Source organism: Chaetodon auriga, chromosome 9, assembly GCF_051107435.1.
Source record: "Chaetodon auriga isolate fChaAug3 chromosome 9, fChaAug3.hap1, whole genome shotgun sequence".
Lineage (NCBI taxonomy): Eukaryota > Metazoa > Chordata > Actinopteri > Chaetodontiformes > Chaetodontidae > Chaetodon > Chaetodon auriga.
In genome coordinates this window covers 12,950,671-12,974,849 of record NC_135082.1, presented here as the reverse complement: position 1 = coordinate 12,974,849, position 24,179 = coordinate 12,950,671, and the positions used below count along the sequence as shown (strand labels likewise).

The window sequence follows — 24,179 nt, the reverse complement described above, 5'->3', positions numbered from 1 at the left end:
GATGGTGGATGAGCAGTTTCCATTGCAGAGAAAAATATTAAAGGGACAAGTGGCTGTGCGTAATGAAGAAACAAGCGTTTGTGCCAGGAGTGAAATGAACAACAACGACGTTAATTCTAGGCTTCTTTTATTCTGATGTCTACCACATGGCAGACAAGTTTGTCTTTTTCATGACAAGGTCAAACAATGGGATGCACTGCAGGGTTAAAGTGGTCAAAATGTCAACTTAAGATCAAGTTTATTCCCTCAGTTTCTTACGTTACTGCACATGTTAAGCGACTAAAAAGAGAACAACGCTCCATCCGTTACAGGTAGATACTTTACATACAAACACATGTGGCTAACAGTGATGCACCATCCATACAAAAATAGAAAATTAATGTCATCGACACCCATGGGTATTACATCCTACTCTTCCCTGCGATGTTTTCACAGGACCTGCAGTGGATCTGCAAATGCAAAGGGAGCGCCAGAGCGCCTGAGCAGAAAGGTGGGATGGAAAACACAATCCCACAATTCATTTTCTCAGGTTTGAGTACATTTTTGAAGCCGCGGGGAGGGATGCGAGCCTCCTCTAAATTGCCTTTGATCTTGTTGTAGTGGGAGCTGTGCTTCTGTAGAGGGCAGGCTTCTGAAAGCATTGGTTCACTGTTGCATCACCACCAGTTACAGCCATCATAGATTATATCATCCACTTCTTTTTGATGTGTTTCTTGGTTTGTGTGTGTGTGTGTGTGTGTCTGAGCATCATGCGTACTGTATGTGTGTGTGTGTGTGTGTGTGTGTGTGTGTGTGTGTGTGTGTGTGTGGCGTCTGTCTCGGTCCGGGGGCCCCAAGAAGTTGTTGTGTGTACACAGCTTTAAAGTGATTGAGGCCCGTGAAGGGCAGCTCTTCAGCTACTGATCAGAACACAAGTGGGCAGTGGTCACAGCCTGTGAAATGAATAGATGTGCGGCGGGAGAATAAATGAGTTTCTGATTCATTTCCTCTGTCAGATGAGAGCAGAGTGACTGCTGAGAGCTTGTTCACACACACACACACACACACACACACACACACACACACACACACAGAGGAGGGTGAGGTGAGGCTGGCTGGCTGGATGCTGAAGGTCTCTCCAGCTGCACGTGCCCTTTTCCCGGTCCTCTTAGTCTTGAATATCCATGTCCCTGCAAGAGCAGAATACAGCAGAGTGCAGGATGTGAGAGGGGCATCCAGAAGCCCTTCCACACTCAGAGACTCTCTATCTGCAGTATACTGCACAGCCCAAACTGTTCCTGTGCTCCCTGTCCTCTCAGTGCCTTCTTCAAAAGTACCAAGCGAGAGACATGGCGAAAATCTGTAAAAGCTAATAGATGTGATGCAGCTGCTCTCATGCTCTCCATCTTGTCTCTCTCATTATTCTGCAGAACGTTATAAACAAAACAACCATAAAAATTCTCTGACAGGAACATGAGAAGCATGATGAGCAGATTTGCACTCCCCACTGTTACATAACACATCTCTCTCTCCCCTCCGTCTCCCTCTCTGTCGTTTTGCACTGTATCTCTCTCTTTCTTTCTTGGACATGGAGCTTTGTGTTCTATAAGTGGCTCACTTAGAAACAGGAAAGTGAATAGCCGCTTTTTCATGTGTTTAATGTACAAAGTAAGCTGTGGTTTATTTCGCCTGTGAGACCTGCTCCCCACGGAGAACGCGAGTTGTCATTAAAAGGCTGGGGTTTTGCCAGCCCGCAGGTAAGCCTTATATAAAAGAGGAGAGAGCTTGATGCATATTTTTCTTCTCAAATTAACTCAGCGCCCAACCATTTTTGTGTAGTAAATCTGTGATGATGATAAAAGCCACAGTGCTGGCGTGAATGCAGCAACAACGCCACCTAACATCATTCTCCCCCCTCTTTTTTTTTTTCTTTTTTTTCGCCTACAATTCCCGGGGCTGTTTCAGCACTAGAAATTATTGATGCCTTTACTGCCTAGATAAAAGTCTTTGACAAAAAACTGTGGGTAGTTATTGTTCCACTGAAGCTATCATAATTAGAGCAGAGTGAGACAGGTTTGTGGCTCTTTGAAATACAAAGTAAGTGTGCATAAATATCCTTTGTCCATTGTCTGATCTTTTTTTGCCCTTTTACCTCATTTGTACAAGAGTGCTGGATGCCCTCCAAGTGTGCCTCTGCTGTGTTGACTATTTTGCATGAAAGCCTTTTGGGATCTGCTGCCTTGTCACACAAGACTTGAAAGGTTAAAGGTGAAAATGCAAAAGGGAAGTTTACTTGTAAGATGTAATCAGACTGGGACCTTCCCCAGAAGGTCACACCATAAACTGTAAGGTTTGCAAAAATGGGAATGTTTGTTTTCCCTTTTTTTTCCTGTAAGGTGCCTGACAATGTTTCCTCCTCAGATCTCAAAGTATTACACAGATGTAGCAATATGAGTTACAGATAATCCCTCTTTCATAACTGGCTAACAATCTGTTTTAGATACTGCTTTGTTTCAGGGGGTCACAGGCCAAAATGATTGGGACTAACTTATTGCAATCGTCAGTATCTACAGTGAAAAAATAGTTAAAGGATACAGCTGATGATATTCCATATTTTAGTTAATCCCATGAAACACCAATGATGCCTTTAAATCAGAGTAATATCCTAAAAAAAAATGGGTACTGTAGTTTTTAGCAATGCCACCCTAACAGGAGTAATAGTGCATTTGTCGGGGACTATATTTTAGTGTTGTGTTTGGTGTTGCAGTTTCAGGAGGTCTATGGCACAGAGGAAAATGCTATAACAGGCTTTGGCTGTGCAGACACTTAGTCGGATCATTTCATTGTTATGTTTTGATAACAATGAAAATACAGAATATCATCAGATGATGTACCAAGTGTACCAAGATAATCATATGTGACTAGTGTACCTGGCACTCTCCATGGTGTCCTTGGCCAGGTAGATGTACCAGTAGATTAGGTTGAAGAGGGCGAAGGCCAGGGGGAAGAGGATGCGGGCGTACTTGTCAATGGGGCTGGTGCCGGCCAGCTGCGGGATTTGAGGAAAAGCTGAGCCCTGCTGGAGGAAAATCGGCAGCGGCGGAGCATCTCCTGCCTCACTGCGACACACTGAGTGGTTTCTCTTCTTCAGGCCTTCCTGAGGGCTGCTGTCCAACTGGTGGGAGGGGGGTGGGGGTGATTTGGAGGAAAAGCAGGAAGAGGTAAGATGGGGTTAGTGTGGGTTTTCTGCTCAGTGATAGAAAAAAAAAAGGGGGCAGGTAGTGTAAAAAAATAAAACAAAAACAAAAAAACATGGACTTTCTAGCCTGCAAGTACATATATGGTTTAACATGCTGGAGCCATGCATATAAGCCTGGAAGTAATGTTTGTTCCCACAGGAGCTTCCTCTCAACGACATCCTTATAGAACACAGCAGGTAGTTTGCTGGATACCCATAGGATGGTTAGGAGATTAGGCAGGGAGGAGTGATGGAGTTGTTCTCTGTTCTCACACTGAAGCTATTTTTAAAGCATCTAACCATGAGCCCCACACGTGAGACAGATCCCAGGAGGACTCTGTGGTGGCTTACTGTATTAGCATAAAGCATATAGCTGGAGATGAGAGCACTAAAACAGCACGTATTACTATTTAATGTGTGGTGTGCCCTGAATGGAAAGACTGGAAGAGGCCGGGTGACTACTTGGAAATGCATTGAAAAAGACCTCCTATCTGTGGCATGATTTCTGTGCCTCCAACATCTGGAGCTGCTTGTTTCGTGTTCATTATCAACACCACGGCATCAAACCATAGCGAGGAGACTCCTCCATTCACCATTATTAGCTATGGAAATGTATTTGAGATGATACAAATCACACCATTTCTTCAAGTGATAGCGGCAGCAGATGTTGCCAAGCAGGTTGCCTTCATACTAAGTTTAGTTCCCTAGTCAGTTCTCGTAACAAATCTGGCTGTAAGGCTGTAGATTTATCCCTGTTTAGAACCAGGAACCCACTACAAACAGGTGGACACAGATACCAGCTGAATCTTTGGGAATATTCTCTTTCTTGGCATTAGACAATAAGACACCACTGTCATGTCTGTACGATAAAGCTGTTGCAAGAGCCAGCAACCAGTTAGCAAACAGGGCTTTTCCCTGAATTATTACTGTTATACTTCTATTCTTAATGGTCCTTAAAACCCACTTTCCTGATGAATCGTCTTACTATGAGGGATGGTGTCCGACACGGCCACAAGTGGGCCACACTGTTTTATGTGTAATATATGAACTGAAGCACAAAAAAAAATTGTATGTGCAAAATTGGTATTAAATTGGCACAGAAATGTGCTGGGACATCTGTTGCACTCAGTTAAATGGTGACCATGTTGTAATGACGACAGTGAAACTTCAGCTTGAATTTGTCCCTTGCTTTCGACAGAAAGTCAGCTGCTCACCGAAATGGTGTCTCCATCCTCGCTGCTAGTAGCCAACACCTCAAGCTTGTCTTGTCTAGCTTTCTGCTTCTTCAGACGGTTGGCTTGGAGGGTGGCAAAGTAGTTTACAGCTGCAAACTCGATGAGAGCCGACGCCACAAAGGCAAAACAAACTGCAATGAACCAATCCATGGCGGTGGCATAGGCTACTTTGGGAAGCGACTGGCGGGCGCTGATGCTCAAGGTGGTCATTGTCAGCACTGTGGTGATGCCTGGTGGGAGACATGCGTTTATGAAACACACATGGAGATGTGTTATGATGTCAAACATGATTAGTGCAAATGAATTGCCCGACATTGGTGGGAAGAGGGGGCATACCGGCAACTGTGCGTGCAGGAACAGACTCTTTGTTGATCCAAAAAGAGACCTGTGACAGCACAACCACCATTATAAGAGGGATGTAAGTCTGGATGAGGTAGTATCCCAGCTTCCTCTGGAGGTGGAAATGGACCACCTGCACAGAGTAGTGACCTGCAAGATAAACAGCACGTGTGAAGAGAGCAACCCCCGAGGGACAGAGTGGGGTAGCACAGAACCAATGCCCTTGCCTGCCCTTGAAACAGAATAGCTGCTGAGAGAAACATATGGAGGTAGTGCTGCTGTTAGGACTGGAATAGCCCGCAAACTGGAAGACAGCATGTGAGAGACAAGAGGAAGGAAGAGAGGGAGGACAAAAAGGAGGAGGGAAGGAGGAGGGAGCACAGCAGACATTGGGAAATGGGATGAAGTCAAAGAGGAAGGAGCGAGTGAGGTGGAAGCAGGAGGAGAGCATGCAGTGTCACTATGCGTAACACTGCCCTGCTCTGTCTAAACACATGCATGCAGACACTCACAGAGCGAAAACACGCTGCGTCATGCACACACACACACACAGATGCAGAGGTTCTCTCTCTCTGTGTGTTTTCTAAATGGGTATCATCTCTACGTTTTGGAGCCTGCCTCATCCTTTCCCTCTCTATTGCAGGAATCTGCTGGGTTCACAGCAGGGGAGCACTTCTCCTTCTTCTGGTGAAAAGAGAAAATGCACACACACACACACACACACACACACACACACACACACTACTCGATCCTTCCTCCTTTCTGTCAGTGCATTCACTGGGTTTTAAACCCCATAGTTCTTTTTTAAAGCAGACCGTGCGCATTAGGTCTGACCATTTAAGCATCTTACAGTAGACGGCTGCTCAAGGAAGTCTTTGCTTTTTTATCGACTCAACTGCGGGGGAGCAATGGACACTAGTGCAGACTTTGAAGAGACTCATTCGACCTCTTTCCACTCTCAGATTCATCAGCTTGTGAGAATTATTCATAAATGAAACTTCTTCTTGCGGGTACAGCTGTAACAACGTCCTTATGAGATGAGCAATGTGATAGCTGACAGAGAGCCTTGCCAGTGTTTGCCTTGAATGTCTCACTGGACAACGTCTGTCCCACCAAATCATACTGCAGAAGACTCATGGACTCTGTGGGACACTCGACAGACGCTATTGGCCCCTTCCTCCATGTGAACAAGATTTCACTGTTTGTGTAGGCATCTAAAAAAAACAAGGGCAATATTAGGAGGAACTTCAAAAACACAATGTTGGACACATTTGTGAGTCTGGACATTATCGTTCTTCTGTCATACTTACAGCTTCCAAACCTGAGAGGACAGGCGTGGCCATCCATGGGGAAGTCCATCAGCCTCATTGGACACTCTGCACTGATTGTCAGTCTAACCGCAAGAAAACACACAGAAGCAAGCCTGAGTAATCTTTTCCTATAAAGGTTGTGACCACAGAAGATCTCATCCACAACATGAAAACTGCGTAATGTACGATCACCTCATGGTGTAGAGGACTGTCCCGTTCTGCATGATGCGGAAGAGTTTGTTAGGTGTGGTCATGTTATGAGAGATAGACTTCTTTGAGTTGCGGAAAAACGTGTCAGGCGTCCAGATCTTGTCCACCATGCGGTTGTTCAGCCGCAGGATTTCAGTGGGGCCCTTGAATTTTAGCCGCTCATCAACCCACATCTGACGAAAGAACATGTCCATGGTGTACTCCTGATGCATGAACAGAACACGTCAGTGGCTGCAAAACTTTAAGTGCCACACTACCCTAAATATTCCCTTTAAACTTAAGCTGAAAACACACAGTCCTCATCTTTCATCAGCATGCATGGTACTAAAGAGCCTTTTAAACTTGCAGTGGAAGGTGAGGAGAGATGACGAGGCAATGATGGATGCCACTCATCCCAGATAATCATTAATCAATCCATTCATCCATTCCCTCTGCCTGACATGTTGTCATATTGATTTAGAGGCCATCAATAATGGAGTTATAAGGCTGGTCAAACAGATTAAAGCTCATTAGATGGTCTCATGGCAGATTGCCCATAAGGCAGACAGTCAGTGGGCACTGGAGCTCTGTTATCTCGCACAGTCAGCACACATACATCTCCTTACAGCAATGGTATCTTACCATCTCAACATCTGAAACAGGTCCAAAGCTGGTGACAAAGATGTCTGTTTTCACCTCTGTGACACCACCTGCAACAGTAATTAACAACTGCACAATGCACACAGTGCAACACAAGATTTATGTCAAACATTGTGTAAATCTTTAGAAACAAGGCTTTAAGAATTACTGAATTACCTCCAGATCCAGGTCGCAGCCTGTTGTCATAACCATCCAAAAGTCGATCCAAAATGCGAGTGATGTTGTCTGAGTTAATCTTCTCAGTCCCATGTACATTACCAAGACTGCAGAGGAACAAAAGTTTAAATGCTCAGGCTTATTGTACTTTGATCCATGTTCAGCAAAGAGAGAAGACTTACCTTATCCAGCACATAAAAGTAGCTAAAGTTAATGTCAGGACAGCCATCCTAGGCAGCACCTACCACCAAATTTGCAGTCAAGTCTCTGAGCTAACGCATACTTAAGAAGATGGTGAATGAGCGGAGCACAAAACAAATAGAGCTAGAGACTGTCTCGGTGGTGTTAAAGTGACTGGTAGGTATACTTAACGACACAGGAGGCACTAAGAGAAGAACAGTAATCTAATTAACAGATTAGTAAATCCACTCCATTTTTAGACAAACAAGAAAATTTATTGGTTACCTTTAAAGCCAAACTAAAATAACTTAGATAAAAATAAAAAGTAAAGTCGGTGCAACCCATCAATTTACACTAGTAATGACGATAAAATACTGACAAAAGTATGACGTGCAAAGTACCATATGAACGGGTTTTTTGGTTTTTTTTTGCTGTAGTTCGTGTGATCAGGCACCAGATGGCGCCGCAGCAAGAAAGTTGTTCACAACCGGAAGTGAAATCCACTGTACGAAGAAGAAGAAGTTTCCAGAGCGAGCAAGACAAAACAACATGGCGGGAGATACCATGCCCAACAAATACTGACTCAAATTTAACTTGAGATGTTCACAATAACAGTCCTGTGAAGCAGCAAATAAATGAACAGTGACCAAGCTTAACCGCATATCAAACTGTGGCCATAATTTCTCTGCTAGCCGTAAAAAGTGTAGCTAAGTTAGTTAGCTGACGTTAGCCGACCTCTCAGCTGGTCAGAAGCCGCAGCATGTCAGTGCATTTCGAAGAGAGGAGCGGCGTCATCCCGTGCCAGACACCCTGGGGCTCCTGGTACCAGACGATGGAGGAGGTTTTCATCGAAGTCAATGTTCCTCGTGGGACGTCTGCTAAAGAGGTCAAGTGCCGTTTGGGATCCAGAGACATAGAGCTGCATGTCAAAGGGGAGGAAATATTCAAGGTAAGCTCCCGAGGAGATGCGTGGGGCTTTTCTCGTCTCCTAATCACTTTTGGAGCTGCAAAGATTAATCGATTACATGAATTCATGATAATTTTGACTGCTATGTGAACACATATTAACCTCACAATCTCTTACTTTCTGTCAGGGAAAGTTGTTTGGCACAACCATGTCTGACGAGGCTACCTGGACTCTAGGTGAGATGCATAAAAAGGTTTTGACTTTAATGTGCAGAACTACCGTTAACTCACTCCTGTTAATCTCTTTTTGTGCCTAGAGGACAAGTGCCTCATTCGGATTATTCTTATGAAGACTAACAGAGAAGCGGGGAACTGCTGGTCCTCGCTGCTGGAGGGAGAGTACTGTGCAAATGCCTGGGTCCAGGACCAGATGCAGAGAAAGCTCACACTGGAGAGGTTCCAGCGGGAGGTGAGTTTGTTTCAGTGTCATCTGAAGGGTCACAGTGTATGTTTCCAAGGTGTTATTACAGGCGATCAGATGCACACCTGTCTCCCTCCACACGCAATCATATCAGTGTAACTTTGTCAGTGTTAGAAGTTGTAACTAATTGCTTTATTGATGGTTAGTAAATAATTTACTTCATTGATCATCTGTAAGCTTTGGCTGTTTTTAGTTGGTAATAATGTGGATGTAAATGTAAGTAAGCCGTTATTAAAAACTCACAGGTTTCTTGCTTTCTAATAAGCCATCAAGCTTGCAGTCAAATGTGTTTGTAAGATTCTAATATATAGAATTTGATCCAGATTGTCTGTGTGCTGGCCTTCATAAGTTGCAACTGGGTTCTGACAAGTGAATTAACTGCACTTCCTCTTTGCTAGAATCCTGGATTTGACTTCAGCGGTGCAGAAATCTCTGGGAATTTTGCTGGTGGTGGTCCAGACTTTTCCAGTTTACAGAAGTGACTGATGCCATAAAGTCAGCAACCGCTTACATGCTCAAGATGGCACCTCTGTCTAATAACCACTACTGTGGCCATCTACGACATGCAGAGGAACAGTGGTTTCATCTAATCTTCTGATGAGAAGTCATAAAGATTTGCCTTCAGACAAACTCAAAATACAGGGTGACTTTGACGTTTAGACTTCTCACAGCAGCCCCTTGATCGGGCTTGTCTTGGATGTGAAGGGTGAATTTTACTTAGGCCTGATTTTGCAAGTTTCAGGGCCAGTTACAAGGCAGAGCAACAGTTCATGTGAACAGTTCCATCTAGTTTGCACCACTTGGTATCAAGCAAGACATGATTCTGTTTTTTTGGTCTATCTGGTTGTAAGAAAACCCTGAGATGTGCTGTCATTTAATAATGAGAAGAATGAGCACAGCAATAGCTTTTCAATAAAGTTTTATTGAAAGGTCCAAGAATCAAGGTTACCCAGATGGTGTGTTCAATTTGCCATTTTCAATTTGAGAACACATTTTATTGTCACTAAAAGAAACTTAAACTCGACAGGGAAACTGGCAAAGAAAATGCAATACAAATTCAATCCACATTTCCACTGCAATGACCATTTTTTTGTGTGTTCTCTGCATAACTGACAACTGAAATCAGTTAACATGTGTAGTGCTTCACTCTGTGTACACAAATCAAGAATCTGTGAAAACAACTCATCTGTAACCACGGACAACATTTCAGCTCACACAGTATTGTTAGCCGTACGTGACAGGATCGTCACTCGCCTCACTTCACAGGAGAAAGCCGAAGCTCTCTCACCATATCAAAATAAAAAAACAAAAAATCATCACCTTGGGTAGGAGTGTGCATTCAGGACAGTTTAGCAACCTAGGGTGGGAGTTAAGGATTTTGGGCCTGATTTCTTGGTTCCATATTTGCTGTTCACAAAATCCTTCTCCCTCCTCTTCCACATGGTGGACTGAGGACCTAGGTGGTTCTATACTTATTCGCTTAAAACCAGCAACCCATTCCAGGAAATACCAAACACCCTGGTATGGATTTAAACAAGAACATACTGTACACTTGTGTGAGCAACTCAACCAGAAGAGTAAAACTTAGCAGGATGGTAGGAGATGAATTCCTCTCACTGGGGCAGATAAAATGCAGTGTGCTTGATCAATGTTTGACAAACAAACTTGAGGAAATCTGTTACATTTTGAGCTTTTCCTTACAGAAATCCATCATCACAGATGAAGATCTGTAAGGAAAATAACTGGAGCTGTATGTGGGTGACCATACTGCAAGAAAGTCACCCAAAAGTTACATCCAATCAGAGAGCAAAGATTTGGGGACAGTTGTCGCTCTTCTCTGCATGTAAAGTCACCCGTGTGTACCTCCAGGTTTAATAAGCTGACTCAGGTATGGTGGGAAGATGAGCGATCTTGTAGTAGCTGTGCTTCAGCTGACGTGCAGTTCTTCCCGAAATAGTCCAGCGGAGCCTCTGGCTGATAGGCCTGTAGCACTTGGTGGTGGCGTATTCAGCCAGGCATTTTCCAACCAGCTCGCGCACACAAACCAGGTCGCCATCTCTGATCTGCATAGAAGAAACAGTATGTAGGGAAAAAAAGATTGTTAATTGGGGCAACAAACCAGAGTGCAGTAACCAATTTCCACACATCCTCACATTCTGTTGTCCATGAGCTCTAGCCTGACAAAGGTACATTAAAACTACTGAGAGAAACAAATATTACTTCTGAATTGTTTCATTCAGAACTCTTACTGAAGATACAAATAGCTGGTACTTACATTCAGCTGCTGCTGCAGGCTTTTCAGGGCCTCTAGTATTTTGTCAGTGTACTCTGGGTCATGTTGTTCCTTGGCCTGATAACACAGGAGAGCCATGGCAAGCAGAGATGGCTGCAGAGAGACAAAAATAATATGTTTGTCTACAAAACCTGCCATAGAAAACATTTTACAAATAAATATGCTCAGCACAGATGGCCTACTATACATCTGGATTATCACTACATATGATTACAATGCAACGTGAACTGCTGGATGCCACTGACACTACAATTTTGTCTAACACAATATAATTCCAAATGGAAATAGGCCAACTTTTAAAATGTTGGTATTCCAGTTATTTTAACCTACCTTTATTTTAGAGAAGATAAATGAGCAGTGACAGGCTTTCAGCTGAGCCTCCAGTCTCTCAAGGCTCAGGATCTTCTTGCTGTAAAAACAAAGAGACCAAAAAAAAAAAAAAAAAAAAATTAGAATTCATTTGTAAATTCTAACTAACGTACACCATACTTTAAATGATTTGGACAGAGGGTTTCCATATCTAAAAATCTACATGATTTCAAATAGGACTGTGCCTGTTGACCTTAAAAATATTTCTGGCTAGTATTCCCTTTAAAGCCAAATATGAGAAGACACATTTTAGTAGAGTAAATCTAATCTTGTTGAGTCATGGTTAAGCCCCGCAGGTTGATGTGACCGTCTGTCCTTACCTCTCAGCATCGAGCTGCTCCTGGATGTGGCTGTGAAAGAGGCGGAGAAAGCGGAGCGCTGTGGGGGCCTTCACCTTCCAGTGGAGCTTTTCCATGATGATCTTCTCCATCCTCATCATGTCAGACACTGTAAAGCGATTCTGGCTGATGCGGATCAGGTCGTTGGCCAGAGGCACGTTCTTCTCCTCTTCTGAGGACTTCACAGCAATGTAGAAGCAACACAGGCCCACACAGGACAGATGCTTTGGTTGAATCTGTGAGAGGAAAAGGAAATTAAGATTAGAAAACAGCTTTCTTCTATTGCTAGACAGCCAAAAAGATGTACTTTTCCAGGCACCCATGTATTTACAAACCTTCATTACAGAGAGGAATCGATCTAGCAAGCTGATGGCCAGCGAGAAGGTGTCCGAGCTGAAACCAAAGAACCTGGTCAGAGAGAGCAGGTCCTTCACCTCCAGCTCCCTCAGTCTGCTGGTCATCCTGAGGCCATTGTCTTGGGATCCCTCGATGAGCCTCAAGCCGGTCAGCTTTGGTTGGTATCGGCCTTCCAGATCGGTCATAGCCTTAAGCTGAACTGCAAAGGGCTGTGCTCCAGGTCCTGTCACTGTGTCAATCATCTGTGTAGACAGGAAAATAGAGCTGAATAATACTGAAACTGAAAGACAGTATTGTTGACTTCAAAACTCATAGATAGACAAACATATGCCCCTCTCTCTTCATACATATATACATACACACACACACACATATATATATATTCAAAGAGCTGTAATGGTAATGACAAGTTGACTGATGGGCAATATGGTCTCTGAAAAAAATAAAAATAATAATGATAATGTGGATGTGATGGTCAAGCAGCAAGACATTTGCTGTTTCATTCTGCTACAAAACCTCTGACCAATGTTAATATTGGGGAACATATAGACCCAAGATACAGTGCCTAGCTAATTGCAAAACATTTGTTAAGTGTTAGTGGTTAATTTTGTAAATGGTTGGTTCATTTAGCTGTTTTTCAACACAAAAATGGTTTAACACAGTCCAGAAGAAATAACTGAGTTTACTAAACTGAATCGATCTGGATTTGGGATAAAGTTATGTATTGCTCATGAGTATTTTAGACATGGGAGTGTTTCCTAAGTTGAAAGTTATCAAGTAACAAGCCTTCCCCTAACAGCTGTCATTGAACTGGACTCAACTGGACTAGACAGGGTACATAAGAGGGATACATAACAGGGACATGTCACACAAAGATTATCGTACTTAAAATATTTTGGCATTTATAAAACATATTACAGATTACACTGTTTTGGAAACATTTTTTTTACAACGTGGGCACAACATTAGGCTTTATGCTTAGTTTATATCAAAGGAACAGGCCCTCTGTGAGGCAGTGCAGGACCTGCGACATGTCGGGACATGTCCTCGCCATGCACACCAACGGAGAGCTAACGCAGAGCTCGCTGACAACAAACCCAAGTGACATAACACAGTTCAACACATAAAACCGTAGATAAAATTACATGACACAACGCAGCGGACACTGTGTCAGTTTAACGTTACGCTGCATGAAGGCAAAGGGGAGATGACAAACTTAGCTAACGTTAACTACGTAACTTAGCGTTAACGTTAGCTACAGATGCTAACGCTAACAGACCGTTAACGCTACATCCATTTTAAATGTTCAGAGCGTCAGTTGAGGTTCTTTTAAGACACGGACAACCACCTAACGATGTGTTTTAATATTTTTAAATCCAAAATACAGTTTAAAGTTAAACATATGGTAAATGACATTATATAGAAGGAAGATTGGCTAACTTACCTTGGCTCAAGTTACGTTGTCTTTGATACTTTGATAAATCAGCAATGGAAAAAAGCCTCCGCACGCTTAAAATAAGCGAGTGAAAAGAGGTTTAAAACACACAAAAATGTAAGTATGAACTTTCACTAAAGAAAGTTTTAAGCATAGGTTTATATCTGCCTATGCACACCCCCTACCCTTGGCGTAAGGCGATGGGGAAAAGGGCAGTTCAGGTTTTAATGCAGGCATAAAACCAAGCCCATGCCCAAACACGGAGAGCTTTCATTGGTTATCGACGAATGACGTTTCTAGTTCTATATTTCAATTCGATATATTGTCATTCATTCCTGATTAAGTTCCGCCCTTTACAGACTGGACAGCCAATCGCAGTTGGGGAAACAGGACATTACCGAAAATTGCGAACTGGTGTGTGTCCTCTCACATTATGTTGGCAATAAAATAATATGAAGTCATTTTTTCTTTTAACATTCAAGCGGAACAGTATCACAATATCAATTTAAACAGTTTCGCTTCCTAACTATTTTTGCGTTCAATAAAATGAATGCCAAAAAAGGTGTTTGACGTGGAAGGAGAGGGTAAATAACAGGAGTTAAACACGCTAAAACTGAATTTTCTGGAAAACTGCAAGACTTCTGAAATTTTCATGTGTCGGTTGTTTTCGTCGGCCAAGCATTTTCACCTTGTGTTACCTCTTGTTCTTTCTAAATGCACACCCACTGGCAGGTTTCTGGAACAGTCTGGTGGGAACCCGAACCTGCAAAGACCATAGCTCACCACAACCTGCTCCCTGAGGACCTTGTCAGACTTTTATGTCTAAATGAGCAATTATGGAGAGACAAGGCACGTTTTCAATAAAGTAACTCTTTATTACATCAGGATATACAAATCTGCAGGCAGGCTCACACAGACCCACCATATAGATCAACTAACAATTAGAGATTTAATCCTGAATTTATATACATCCAGGTTTTTGTAACAACATGTTATGTAACAACACTATATATGGTTTTTGCAGTTTAAAACTAGAAAATACTTCTAACTAGATCTTTTTGACACAACATAATGGCTGACGTGAGTATGATAGGCCACCGTTTACAATGATTAAAGGAAGAATTTGTACACTGCTCAAAAAAATTCAGGGAACACTTAAATCACAAATCGGATCATGATGAACAAATTATTCAAGTTGAAAATCTTGACTGCTGTACACTGTATAATTTGTTGAGAACAAATGAAGTAAAAACAGTCAATGGAAACCAAAATCATCAAGGCATTGAGGGCAGAATTCAAAATCCCACCCAAAATTAAAGCATCACGGTAACTCAAAATATGACTCAGTAGTGTGGATGGCTGCCGCGTGCCTGTATATACTTCCGACAACCTCTGGGCATGCTCCTGATGAGCTGACGGATGGTGTCCTGGGGGATCTCCTCCCAGACCTGGATCAGTGCATCGGTGCAGCAGTCAGAGTACGATTGGGTAGGACATGGAGGTCTGTGTGACCCTCCAAGGATATGCCTCCCCAGACCATCACTGACCCACCGCCAAACTGGTCATGCGGGATAATGTTACAGCATAACGTTCTCCACAGCGTCTCCAGACTCTTTGACACCTGTCACATGTGCTCAGTGTGAACCTGCTCTCATCTGTGAAGGGAATGGGGCGCCAATGGCGGACCTGCCAATTCTGGTGTTCTCTGGTTAATGCCAATCAAGCTCTCCTTGTGTAACAGCCAGTCTCCTGGTATCTCCCCCTTGCTCTTGAGATGGTACTGGGAGACACTGCAAACCTTCTTGCGACCGCATGTATGGATGTGCCATCCTCATGCTACCAGTAGTGACAAGGACACTAACAGAACTCAAAACTAGAGAAGAATCAGTCAGGAAGGAAAGAGCAATTATCTGTGGCTGCCACATGCAAAACCATTCCCTTTATGGAGATTGTATTGCTTTTGCCTCTCCATTGCACCTGTTGTCACTTTCATTTGCACCAAAGCAGGTGTGACTGAGTCACAATCACTTGTGCTTCCTAAATGGACAGATTGATATCCCTGAAGTTTAACTGACTTGGTGATATACTGTGATGATTGAGTGTTCCCTTTCTTTTTTGAGCAGTGTACTATGACTCATTTAAAGTGCTTTTAAATTATAATATAATGTACACCATTTAACAGCAATATCATGTCACTTTATATGTTTCACAGTGTAAAATTGTCATCAGTCAAAAACTACAAGCATAACATGGCATGAAAGAACATTAAGCACATTAAGTACAAAAACTGAGATTTCTGGCGATGAAGATCTTTTAATACTTTTATGAGTGAAGGTTAGGAGCCATGCAGAGACCATGCTACAGAGCGCCGCTTAAAAGCTTAAAGGAGAGTTTAGTAGACATGGAAGACTTCAGGTCGACTTGCTTCCAGGGATGTTAAGTGCATTTCTATAAAACTGTTATTTCACATAGTAAAAATAATATGCTTGACTTGACTGTTAGTCTGTGATCTTTTGATGTGGCAGAAAGTCTTCTAATTCAAATTCCTTCCTGAGGTTAAGGAGCACGCAGATGGAAGACTAAAGAAGCTATGAAAAGGAAAGAAAAACCACGTCATTCATATGAACAAGCAACTCTACATATTCATTAAGGTTATTAGACCCACCTCAACAAGATATGAAATACCACATTTAATTGCAAAGGATAACAAAGATTAATAAGCATTTTGTGATTTGTCCTGTTTGCTGCGACTAAAAATGCTTTTTACAGAAAAAACACTGTTAAGCAAACAAAATGAGAAAAATCATGTTCTGTTATGGTATGACAACAACGGGTACCATGTGAAATGCTTTGAAAATGAGTGATGTGATGAGAAGTCCCAGAGAACAGAATGGGTTCAGCTGAACAACAGATGAACTGATGCCATGTTCGGTTTTCTCATTATTTATTTGAATATAAATGAAGGCAAAATATTCGACTCACTTCCAGACTCACTGTATGTAAATCAATTCAATTGCTTTCTTTTTAACTTTGCATAAAATGGTGTTAAAGAATTAATTTATCTTGCCTCAAACTGCCAACAATTAAAAAAAAAAACATCAATATTTTATGTGCACTATTAGACATTCTGTCTTGGGGAAAAAAAAAGCCTGGTGGAGACCATTGAACTTGTGAATAACAGCTGTGTATATACACACAAATGCTTACTGTAAGTTAATACATAACTCACAACCAACAGTTCAGTCAGTAACTGAAAGTCTCTTGTTCTATTTCCATTAAGTTTTCTCACTGAGAAACAGAGACTTACAGCAGGAGATGAACACACATTCATGGCAAGAACATAAAATAACACAAGCTACATGTTATGAAAGCAGTCCATGGATTGTGTGTCGAGTCAGCATTAGGGACAAATTAAGTACACTGAGCAGAGCTACCTTTTTGATCCATAAGTACACAGCGGTTTATAGCCATCACATTGTTCAGGCTGACATACGTGCATTGTCACAGTGACACTATGTCCACACACGCAGGAAGTAATGTCAGATATGACAGTCTCTTTTTCCCATGCTGATGGCAGACACATTCCTGGTTTCCCTGGATGTTTGATCCATAAATCAACTGAAAGGGGAAAAAGAAATAACACAAAACATGGAGAAAAAAAGAGAACAAATGGAGGATTGGAGGTATGGGAGCAAGCAAAGGAATAAATGAATGAAATGGGAATGAAACAGTGTTTGGGTTGTATCCACTTCCTTTCTATAAAGTTCGATTTTCAGATATATTCAGATTAAAACTGCATTTGTAGAGATGTTTGTCAGTCTCCTTCAAGGTCATACACACAACGCTGACACCATGTGCAGAGCGCAGCTAACCAACCATGACTGTAACACCAAAAATAGCTACAAATAAAAATCATCTTCTTCTGTCACTAATGCTGTCTGCTGAGACAGACAAGTTCAGAGAATCTCCATTCATGGAGGCTTCAGTTTACTGGTTTGGTTGCATCCTGGAAAATCAAACCACAGCAGCCGAAGCAGGTAAAATGAATCCAGCCTAACACTTGCAATTTGAAAAACAAAGCAGGTTCACTTGAAGAAAGCCTGGCCTCAGATGTTTAATTTACCCAGATGTATTTTCAATGCCTGAAAGCTTTTTTAACATACATTCCCAATCTCAGACATCTTAGTCTTGTATATGTATAAATCCAAGTAGAATCAGTCTATGTGGCTGTTCTTGCATTTTTAAATATGTCATAATGTATTTATTGCTTTTTCTGAAACTGGATTATACAGTGTAGACAGCGACATCAGCGACAGTATTTTAGAGGTAAAACATTCAGCAGGATCCAGTTGAAATCACATCTTCGACCCTGTGTGGCATTACAGTGGCTTAATGCCTTTGATACTCTTAACATTTTCACCCATGTGGCATTAAAGGCAGTGCAAGCTGCCATTAATAGTGAACATTTTTTGAAGGAACTAGGTTTTAATTTAATCACATTTGTCTCTATTTAATAAGACAGCTTCCTGATTGTGGATTTTCGAGGCTAACCTTCAACGTCAAACTGTGTGTTTAAGTTTTGAGAATACGTAATCATTCCTGACATATAATGTTTCCACCTGCAGAAATGATTACGGCTCTATGTGGGACGTCTGGAGTATCATCTGCACTGCACATGGCGCGAGCATCGGTGAGACCAGTCGAATGTAAACACAAGTGCCCCTGCCTGAGATACAGTCTGGCAGGTCAGCCTGCAGAGAAATAAGCATCAGGCTGTGTCATGCAAGCTGTGACCCCTCCTACTATGTCTGGGCACACAGTGTCAGGCCGAATCTGTCCCTGTATCAGTTTCTGAGCCAACATGGCTTCTGGGAAGATAACATTATCTCATTAATCACATTGTCCAATCATTTCCACATAGACTGGCTTGGAGAACGCATGTCCATGGCTTGTGAATATAATGCATGTGTGACATTTAAACAATTACCCTTGAAAAGCTTGAGAGATCTTGGTATTATTATAGCTTTAATACTGACTCTGACAACCACAGTGTACAAGAGAAGGCACTTGAGCAGCAGTACAAATCAGTTGCGTACAGAAAAGCAGACTTACTTCTTCTTGTCCTTGTCCTTCTTGAATGGTTGGGAGCAGCCTTGGAGGGCCTGTCCCATCAGTGTCTCAGCTGCAACCTTTCTTCTATTGAAGGCGTTCATCTCCTCCTCCAGCTCCCGTCTTTTCTCCTCCAGATTCTTCTTTTCTTCTTGGTGCATCCGCTTGAGTTGCTCAAACCTCTCATGAAGCTAGAGATGATGATGGTGGGACAGGGCATGATGTGAGACAAACCAAATATGCTATATATTGTTAGAGAGTAGTTATTTTGGATGGATGTGAATACTCACCTCTTTTTCTTTTTCTTTCAGCTCGGCTTCTGTCTCCTTCACTTTGTTGACAAACATCTGTCTCATTTCTTCCTCTTTGCGCTGCAGATCCACAAGGAACTCCTTCCTCTTGGCTTCATATGTCTCCTGAAGGCTGAAGGTTCAGGATAAAAACTATGTTCAGATCAGTCTAATGCCCTATGTGGACAGGATTAGTCATGAGGAGTTGGCTGTTTCAGCTGTTAACAAGTTCAAACTTCACTTTGTTGTAACACAAATGTTTACTAGATGGGGATTAATGCATCACAAAATTAAAATGCGTTGTACCACAGAAACTAGTCCTTTCATACAGCATAGTGTTGGCAACATGTCTGCAAACAGAAACTGCCAGACATATCTACTGCAGCAAAAACTAGCTTGTGTAAAATATGACTTATAAATAGCTGCTTCCACCTAATCCAGAGGTCCATTTGAGATATAACAACTAATTCATCACCTGTCATTTCAATGCTAATCTCAAGATGAATCTATGAAGGCACTAAAAGGTTCAGATGAGTAAAAAATGCATTGCATCACCGCTATTCCTAATGTCACCTGAACGACTGGCTGTCCGGGTCTGTGTCCTTGAAGCCCATCTCTTCCAGCTTGCAGCGACGGTACAGCTCATAGTGTCGAGCGTGCGTTTGCTCTCGGAGGTCCTCCATGTTCACACGCAGTAGCATCTCCCTCAGCTTCACAAAATCACAATGGTTTTCATTCTCCACTGGGAAAAAAGAAGAAGCTTGATCATTTAACCTTCGGTACTTAAGGCAAATCATAAGTAACCACTCAGTGCTTCCCGTGGTCATCGTGTTTATATCTCAAGCGAAAAACTAATAATAGCTCGGCAGCAGGCATCTGACTAAACAGCTCTAATGTTTGGGGGACTTGTATGATGCTTGTCAACTTAACTCAATGCACTCACCCTGCACTGATCCCCAGGGGTACAGCCTTGCTTTCACCATCTTATTTCCTACTTTAACATCTTCTACACTTCCAACCACAGCGAAGGGAAGATGAGTCTGTAACATATAGCACTGATACTGTTACAATATGCTTAGAGAAATATAGTTAAAAATAATACTCCAGTTGTCATATCCAGGATATCACTCTGCTATTACAACATGCTTCTAAATATATCAACAACGCATTGAAATTGATTTACTTATTATGCTACCACACAGCTACATTACTGGTATTTTTATTCCATTTGAATTGCTAACCGAATCCGAGATGCAGGCAGCAATTCAAAGGTCTGGAGCCAGACTAACACAATTGACCAAGTAAGTGCTACAATACTAAAACATGGTTGGAGGCTTCACAAGAATATAGTGGTGGATAAAACCAGAAAGCATATTATCTTATACATGTATTGATTGTGTATGTGTGTTTGTGTGTGTGTGTGTGTTTCTAGGACTCACATTCATGGAGGAGTTGATCTCTGCAACAGCTTCATCCTCTGTGGGGAACTGATAAATCTGCACTCCATTACTGACCAGCTCACTCATAATCTTGATCTTTAATTTGTCCAGTTCACTCTTGGATACTGTGTCTGCCTTTGCAATAACAGGGATGATGTTCACCTGCATGAGGGGGAAAAAAACAAAACATCATACGACTGAGGAACAAGGACAACTGAAAGACGCAGTGCCAGATTCTGCGGTAACCTTGCTGTCCAGTTTCTTCATTGTGACGAGATCGAGGGACTTCAGGGAGTGTCCGGTTGGGGCGATGAAGTACAGGCAGATGTGGATTCTTGTGTCGTGGCAGTTAAACAAGGAGCGTTTTATTTTTAGCTCCTCCTCGAGGTACTTTTCAAACTGGGCATCGATATATTCCAGAATGGGTTTATAGCTGCACAGGAGGACAGCACAGGCATCATTATTTCATCCTGATAAGAACATTAAAATTTATAACCTTTTCCATATTATTTCAGACACATGTAACCAGTATCCTGGTTACAAACTCTGTGACTACAGTCTTGCAGCTAAAGAATGCCCGTTTTTCTTTTTTTTTTAGCTCCCTGCTGCTGGAGCACTCAAATGTCTATTCAGATTGCATTAGTTCTACCAGTCATTTCCACATTCCCTTTCTTCCCTCCCAGCTCACATGCCAGAAACAGGACAGATCTTTTCCTCAATTCCATACTGTGTAAGTGTTTTGGCTGAAGCACCCGGGCAAAAGCGGGGAAATGATCAATAGCTGCTGCTCATCTAACCAGGAAAAATGTCTATGCTTGCTCTGAGAATAGCTAAAGATCAGTATCAAAACAGCACTGAAGATTCCTGTAACAAGTGGTCTGTAACATTTTAATAACGTTCTATATTTTTTCCGTTCTTCCATTTTTGATCCCTGTATTCAGTCTGGACAGCACTCTAATGAAAAGTCAAACATCTGCAGGAATGTGCACCTTTCTTCTTTGTTGATCTGGTCTCCAAAGCCGACAGTGTGCACGATGGTCAGCTTGAGGTTGACGTTGCTCTCCTGCAGATCATACGTTTGTGGGCGTAGCTGCACCTCTCTCTCATAGTGGCTGGCCTCTTCGTTTTCAAATGTCGTATTGAAGAGAGTGTTCATTAATGTGGACTTGCCTATCCCGGTCTCACCTTTCAAAAAAAAAAAAAAAAAAAAGCGAGAGAGAGATAAAATGGGACAGAGATGAGGGAAAGACTAATTCCATATTAATGCGTGTTATGTTCATAGCACTAACTCTGGATTATGAACTCCTCCTGGGTTCAGACGTACCTACACAGAGGATGTTGAAGCAGAATCCCTGCGCAACTGATTTGCTGACCAACTGATCTGGAAGACTGTCAAAGCCCACATGGCCCCCCAGCTCAAGGCTTCGCTTTTCCTCATTCTGAGGTATTTGGAAGCAGGCGGGACAAAGAATATGTTAGAATGACTTGCATTTCAGCAACCTTTCATCACATTCCCTTCACGTCACTAAATATCCAAAGAAACAACAACAACAATCAAGAAACTGCATGGTGAGGTTAAAAAAGTCCGTCTGTCAGATCCCATCCCCACATTCTGCTTTCAAGCTTAAAAGCATTCTTTGCTAATGAGGTCATCCCTCTCTTCCACTTAACACACTGAACAGTCCGACCTATAAAAAGGTTCTGTTTCTACATCACAATCCAAATTCCGCCAGTGAGGACACACAAAACCAGAGAACAAAAAGCAGAGAATCACCTGAGTTGTGCGGCACTGTTGTCACACTTTTTCCACTGTGTGTCTTTAGATTGTATTATATATCAAGGCCTCACTTTAATGCTGCTGACAGTAAAGGTTTGTGATTATAAGTATGCTTTTAAACCAAAGAAATAATATAATCAACTGTTAGTCAGTCGATTATTTTTCTGATGAATAGATTCATAATTCTGAAAATACATTAAAGCATTTGAATCTTTGTGTATTTCGGTCGGGCTGGACATTTAAACTGGGAGATGGCTCATTCCTCCTGTACCAGATTCACCCCGGGACACTGGCATCTTGCAAAAGGCTCAACATGAGGACCAGGACGTGCTCAATACAACCATCATCTGTTTGTGCCCCTCTTTCTTCACACACACACACACACACACACACACACACACACACACACAAAGAGCTCTTTCTTTAGATGTTATTTCACAGGGTGGGAGGATATCCAAGCTGCTGGCTGCCCTGGTACCCATAACTCCCCCTCACAGTGACACAATCACGCACCACCTCAACTTAACAAAGTCCTCCATCATCTACAATGTAACCTGGAAGCAGGAGACCAGATACCGGGCACGTACTGTGAGCGATGATGCCTTTTTAATTAACACACTGCTACCAATGACACGTTTGGCTGATCCATACTTAAATTTTCGCTGGGCAACCGAGAGGAGCTGCAGCTACCAGTCGAAGAGGATGCTACTTATGTTTATCCTCTTAACTTAGTCTCTTGCAGCCTGCTGTCATGTGTTTCATTCAAATGCTCGGTCCTGTTGTCCTGTCCCTTCAGCTGCCTTGTGTACACCTGTCACAGGTGTTGACATGTAAACAGCACAGTGTTGGTGCGCACGCTGCACGCTGAGCTGCGCCTTTTCTTTCCGGAGCGACGACGCATCGTTTCTACTGAATCAACCGCAGCTGAAAATCTGTCTTTATCCCGATTCATTACACACAACAAGCCATTTCAACATCGCATCGATCCTGCTGCATTCCCGACACACGTCCCATCACCACCACCTTGCTCTCACATACACCTGAATGCTACGGGTTAGCCAGTTTAATCCCAGTTTCTGCTCTGAAGACACCAAACCATGAGTCACCGCAGGCCCGCAGACAGTAGATCATCGTACTTACTGCGAAAACATCTACTTCACCGGACGCCATCGTCACAAGTGGCTGTGTGTGGGATTTATGAGGCAGACCTGCTCTGCACATCCAGCCGAGACGCACTCACTCTTTCAATATGGCCACTTGGAGGCTGCACCCCCTCGGTGCTGGAGGGCGACATTACAACAGCTCCAAATATCCCTCCTCAGCCTTTATTCTGACTCAGACAGATGCTAATAATAATAATAATAATAATAATAATAATAATAATAACAATAATAATAATAATACGTTCATTTAACACATGGACGCCATCTGTCTCCTTCATACCAGAGGAACTCAGCACAGTGTCGCTGTGGTTTGAAGTAACTCGACTCCCTTCTAGTTTATAATCTTCCATTAAATGCAACTTCATGTCTTCTCTAGTACATTTCAGAGGAAAATGTGCTCTGTACTCTACATATGTTTTAAGATTAAGATTTTACATACATAATGTAGAAATCAACAATGTGAATCTACTCAAAATGATATAAAGTGTCTAAAATTAGCTTCACTCTACCTGCGATAACATGTAGACAGTAATGCATGAGTAAGAAGGATCTAATAATATGACAGAGCCCACCTCCAGGGGTCATTCTGCTGCCTGAAGAAATACTTTTAAGTTAATTAAATGTTGTTCATACTTATCTGCTTCTAGATTATGATTGCAAGATGGAGCACTGTAACATTAAGATTTTTCTGCTTTTACTTGAGTAAAATATCCCAATATTATTTTTGCACCACTGCCTGGACAGACTACAGAAGCACACGTGTTAAATGAATTACATGTATTTTCACAATATCGTTATCGTTGTTATTTTTGAATAATCATCAAAATTTGGGGGGGGGGGGCGACTCAAATATTACTTATTTGTGTGTAAGTTTTTTCAATTTATGAATCACATTTAATGTTATAGGTCCTAAAGGATTAAAGTAGAAGAATGTGC

The 24,179-nt window shown here is 42.2% G+C and overlaps 4 protein-coding genes across 6 annotated transcripts; 1 reads left to right on the top strand and 3 right to left on the bottom strand.

The window, feature by feature from the left end:
- Positions 1-110: 110 nt before the first annotated feature.
- gabra6a (gamma-aminobutyric acid type A receptor subunit alpha6a) lies at positions 111-7,442 on the bottom strand. Its single transcript, XM_076738510.1, has 10 exons — positions 7,289-7,442; positions 7,107-7,213; positions 6,933-7,000; positions 6,294-6,514; positions 6,102-6,184; positions 5,862-6,005; positions 4,789-4,941; positions 4,432-4,682; positions 2,910-3,154; positions 111-1,169 (listed from the first exon to the last, which is right to left on the bottom strand). Exons 1-10 carry the CDS (start codon positions 7,333-7,335, stop codon positions 1,148-1,150), a joined length of 1,341 nt encoding a protein of 446 aa, XP_076594625.1. The 5' UTR covers positions 7,336-7,442; the 3' UTR covers positions 111-1,147.
- Positions 7,443-7,753: 311 nt separating this feature from the next.
- Positions 7,754-9,582, top strand: nudcd2 (NudC domain containing 2). The gene is made up of 4 exons (XM_076738509.1): positions 7,754-8,235; positions 8,381-8,429; positions 8,510-8,661; positions 9,072-9,582. Exons 1-4 carry the CDS (start codon positions 8,047-8,049, stop codon positions 9,153-9,155), a joined length of 474 nt encoding a protein of 157 aa, XP_076594624.1. The 5' UTR covers positions 7,754-8,046; the 3' UTR covers positions 9,156-9,582.
- Positions 9,576-13,690, bottom strand: ccng1 (cyclin G1). The gene is made up of 6 exons (XM_076738508.1): positions 13,475-13,690; positions 12,009-12,272; positions 11,656-11,909; positions 11,297-11,375; positions 10,949-11,059; positions 9,576-10,736 (listed from the first exon to the last, which is right to left on the bottom strand). Exons 2-6 carry the CDS (start codon positions 12,270-12,272, stop codon positions 10,545-10,547), a joined length of 900 nt encoding a protein of 299 aa, XP_076594623.1. The 5' UTR covers positions 13,475-13,690; the 3' UTR covers positions 9,576-10,544.
- A 625-nt stretch (positions 13,691-14,315) lies between these two features.
- On the bottom strand, positions 14,316-23,336 carry LOC143325460 (septin-8-A-like). Of its 3 annotated transcripts, XR_013077537.1 has the most exons (11): positions 23,221-23,336; positions 21,628-21,742; positions 21,293-21,488; positions 20,550-20,736; positions 20,304-20,465; positions 19,808-19,904; positions 19,438-19,606; positions 18,865-18,997; positions 18,578-18,765; positions 14,452-16,053; positions 14,316-14,420 (listed from the first exon to the last, which is right to left on the bottom strand). XR_013077537.1 is itself a non-coding variant. In XM_076738504.1 (10 exons), exons 1-10 carry the CDS (start codon positions 23,299-23,301, stop codon positions 17,080-17,082), a joined length of 1,332 nt encoding a protein of 443 aa, XP_076594619.1. In that variant the 5' UTR covers positions 23,302-23,336; the 3' UTR covers positions 14,316-17,079. The 3 variants fall into 3 exon arrangements, 2 of the variants coding, with proteins under 2 accessions (XP_076594619.1, XP_076594618.1); XM_076738504.1 differs by having other exon boundaries at positions 14,316-17,083; XM_076738503.1 differs by having other exon boundaries at positions 14,316-16,053.
- Positions 23,337-24,179: the final 843 nt, after the last annotated feature.

Coding starts and splice junctions, on each gene's coding strand:
- gabra6a (XM_076738510.1), bottom strand. CDS start 7,335: ATGGCTGTCCTGACATTAACTTTAGCTACTTTTATGTGCTGGATAAG. Junction 7,001..7,106: donor GCTGCGACCTGGATCTGGAG/GTAATTCAGTAA, acceptor TTACTGTTGCAG/GTGGTGTCACAGAGGTGAAA. Junction 3,155..4,431: donor AGGATGGAGACACCATTTCG/GTGAGCAGCTGA, acceptor CCCTCCCACCAG/TTGGACAGCAGCCCTCAGGA.
- nudcd2 (XM_076738509.1), top strand. CDS start 8,047: ATGTCAGTGCATTTCGAAGAGAGGAGCGGCGTCATCCCGTGCCAGACA. Junction 8,236..8,380: donor AAGGGGAGGAAATATTCAAG/GTAAGCTCCCGA, acceptor ACTTTCTGTCAG/GGAAAGTTGTTTGGCACAAC. Junction 8,662..9,071: donor TGGAGAGGTTCCAGCGGGAG/GTGAGTTTGTTT, acceptor CCTCTTTGCTAG/AATCCTGGATTTGACTTCAG.
- ccng1 (XM_076738508.1), bottom strand. CDS start 12,272: ATGATTGACACAGTGACAGGACCTGGAGCACAGCCCTTTGCAGTTCAG. Junction 11,376..11,655: donor GAGCAGCTCGATGCTGAGAG/GTAAGGACAGAC, acceptor TTGTTTTTACAG/CAAGAAGATCCTGAGCCTTG. Junction 10,737..10,948: donor GCCTGCAGCAGCAGCTGAAT/GTAAGTACCAGC, acceptor TCTTCTATGCAG/ATCAGAGATGGCGACCTGGT.
- LOC143325460 (XM_076738503.1), bottom strand. CDS start 23,301: ATGTGCAGAGCAGGTCTGCCTCATAAATCCCACACACAGCCACTTGTG. Junction 18,766..18,864: donor TGAAAGAAAAAGAAAAAGAG/GTGAGTATTCAC, acceptor CATCATCTCTAG/CTTCATGAGAGGTTTGAGCA. Junction 16,054..18,577: donor AAGGACAAGGACAAGAAGAA/GTAAGTCTGCTT, acceptor TCCTTTTCATAG/CTTCTTTAGTCTTCCATCTG.